This window comes from Alligator sinensis, unplaced genomic scaffold (assembly GCF_000455745.1).
Source record: "Alligator sinensis unplaced genomic scaffold, ASM45574v1 scaffold520_1, whole genome shotgun sequence".
Classification (NCBI taxonomy): domain Eukaryota; kingdom Metazoa; phylum Chordata; order Crocodylia; family Alligatoridae; genus Alligator; species Alligator sinensis.
In genome coordinates this window covers 212,049-214,792 of record NW_005842064.1, presented here as the reverse complement: position 1 = coordinate 214,792, position 2,744 = coordinate 212,049, and the positions used below count along the sequence as shown (strand labels likewise).

The 2,744-nt window shown below is 53.9% G+C and overlaps 1 protein-coding gene across 2 annotated transcripts in view; it reads right to left on the bottom strand.

Moving 5' to 3' along the window:
• SP2 (Sp2 transcription factor) overlaps positions 1–2,401 on the bottom strand; it is a 19,054-nt gene extending 16,653 nt beyond the window's left edge. For both annotated transcript variants that reach the window (XM_006023264.3, XM_025203722.1), the window contains exon 1: positions 2–2,401. In XM_006023264.3, the coding sequence (XP_006023326.2) occupies positions 2–458 (457 nt within the window). In that variant the 5' untranslated portion in view covers positions 459–2,401. The remainder of the gene's footprint in view (position 1) is intronic.
• Between the last annotated feature and the right edge of the window lie 343 nt (positions 2,402–2,744).

Here is a 2,744-nt window from a genome sequence, read left to right as displayed (position 1 = left end):
GGCTGCGGCGCAGGCGGCGGCGGCTCCGACCCCCTCACGGCGCCATCTTCCTCCTCCTCGGCCGCCCGGGCACCGCCCTGCACATCCCGCCCCCTCCGGCGCCGCCTGGCCAATCTGCACCCGAGTCGCGCGTTTGCCCGCCAATAGGAGCCTCGGCTGCCCGGCGCTGGCCAATCCTCTCCCTGATGGACGCCTGAGCCGTGCCAGCGGCCCCCCCGTGATGGAATGGCGGCTCCGCCAATGGGCGACGGCTTTGGGAATGACGGACGGATACGCGCGTCCAGTGAGAGGAGCGGGTTGCTGATGGAGAGCGCAGCTTTCCAATTGGGAGCGAGGCGGGGCTCTCGCTCTTGCCCTGGCTTGATAAATGGGGGCGTGAAAACCAGGCTGGAAGAAGAAGCCGGAGTTAGTGGGGGGCACTTGCGACTGGTCGAGGCGGGCATGGATTGGCATGGCATGGAGCCAATCAGGGCGGGAGGTGGTTCAGTTGAACCTCTAGAGGGCGCCTGTCCCAACAGGGGTGCTGCCTGGCCGGCTCCGCCCGGCTGCCCTGGAGCCGGGGGCCCGGGGAGGTGGTGGTGTCTCAGTCCTCGGAGGTTTTTAAGACGTGGCTAAACCGAGCCTTGGCTGAGATGATCTAGCTGGGGCTGGTCCTGCTTGGAGCAGGGGTTGGACTAGACGCCTCCTGAGGTCCCTTCCAGCCTCCTTTTCCCTGATGCACTGATTGTAGACTACCCCGGAGGGAACATGGATGAGGAGCTCCAGTGCACAAGTGCCTCCTTCGGGAGATGAGTGCCTTTGTCCCTCACAATCTCCAAAAAGACCCCAAGGTTCAGGTCCATAATGCTGTTGTGGCGCCCCACTCCAGTCGATGGATGTGAAACGTGGGTGACCTGCCATTATCTTCTCAAGAGCCTAGAGGGGCTGGACGCCTCCAGGAAATCTTCCACATCAAATGGGAAGGTGGCCACGCCAGTGCCAGGATCTTTGCTGAGGCTAGGGTTACCAGCCTGGAGTTGGTGATCCTCGAGCACCAGTTTTGTTGGCCTGGACGTCGTGCGCGGATGCCTGACTCTTGACTCCTAAAGCAAGTGCTCTGCTCCCAGCTTAGTAACAGCCTGAGGTCTTGTGACAGCCTGAGGAACTGTGACAAGGGCATGTTGAAGGCACACCTCGAGAAAGTGGATGCCGACATCAAGAGCTGGGAGAAGCTGGCTGCTGGCCGACTCCAGTGGCACTGCCGTCTCGACTAAGCAGCGGCCTGTTTTGAGGTAAAGCATCTTGCCCTCCAAGCAGAGAAGAGAGAGCAAAGGAAGGTAAAGGAGAGGAATCCCAGCCTGAGGCCTGCTCTCCCCTGTGGAAAGGCCAGCAGCTTCTGTGGATGGATCTGTGGCTCAAGGATTGGACTCTTAGTCACTTCAAGACCCATCAAACAGCCGTGGCAGAGATCATCCCCCAATGGAGAAGTTGCCAACAACTCCACCCCTCCACCCCCCAGCTCTCTCTGGATGATGAGGGCTAATTCAAGGTAATTGCCATTCAAGACACACGTGGTCCGTCCTGCACCTCTTTTGATGTGAGTCAAAGCCTGAGACAATTGGCTCCTAGATCAACTAGTATGTTTTAGCCCACATAACCAGGAAGGCATATTCCTGCTTCTCAGAGTTTACCACTGAAGAGCAAAGGGGCAGAGGTGAAGGAAAGAGGCAGCTGAGACGACTTCCACTCCTCCTTGTTCCCAGATGGTCCCTGGCTCTATTTTTTAAGAGCTCAGGACAAGGCTGTCACAGGGGACCTGATTTGCAACAGAACTCGGTTCCCTTTAGGCATCTCAAGAAGGTCCAAGTCTGCAGATGTTCTCAGCACCCAGCAGCTCCCCTTATCTTTCACATGGGCCTTTGTCTCTGATCTGGCTCATTTACCCAGGACCAGACTCATAAGAACTGCCATTCACTGGGTCAGACCATAGATACATAGAGGAGTAGGGCTGGAAGGGACTGCCAGAGATCATCTACCTGTCTGAGGCTGGATCATCCTTATCCAAACCCTTACTATCCAAACCATCCTACCATGTCTTTTTTGCCCAGTATCCTCTGTCACACAGTGGCAGAGAGTGTCCGCTGAAAGGGAGAGTGAACTGTTTACCATGGCCCCTTCTGAAGGAAACTGGCACGATGTGGGGTGAGAAGTCTCTTGAAAACCAGTCCCTGCTGAAACTTGATTAGCAATCTCTGCTGCTGAAGAGGTCACTTTTAAACTCCAGGGGGCGTCAGACACTTCAGCATTTGCAATTGGGTTTCTCAGGCTTTCTGCAGTGCTTATACTTGCTCTGTCCCATGTGGTGGGATGATATTTGCCAAACAGATGGTCTGGCCACAGTTTGTAAATACAGAAAAATTCTATTCCATGCATTTGTCCTCTCTTTCCATTTATAATCATATGGGCTCATCTGATCGCTTTGGGCATTTTTGCAAAGTACACGGTGTCCAGGACAATGCACTAAATATACATCTGATGTACCCAACGGTCCCAACATCTGAAGCAACTACTTATATGTTGGGTACTTAACAACTCGGGTTTTTTTTGTTTGTTATTGAATAATATTAGTTACTTGCCCATCAATCATTATCATAAATGTGATCACTGTCATAATTGCAGCAACATTTAATAGGGCCAGATATGGATGAGGAGCCTATTGTGCCAGGTACTGTAAAAAAAACAACAGAACAGTGATCCCTTTGGCA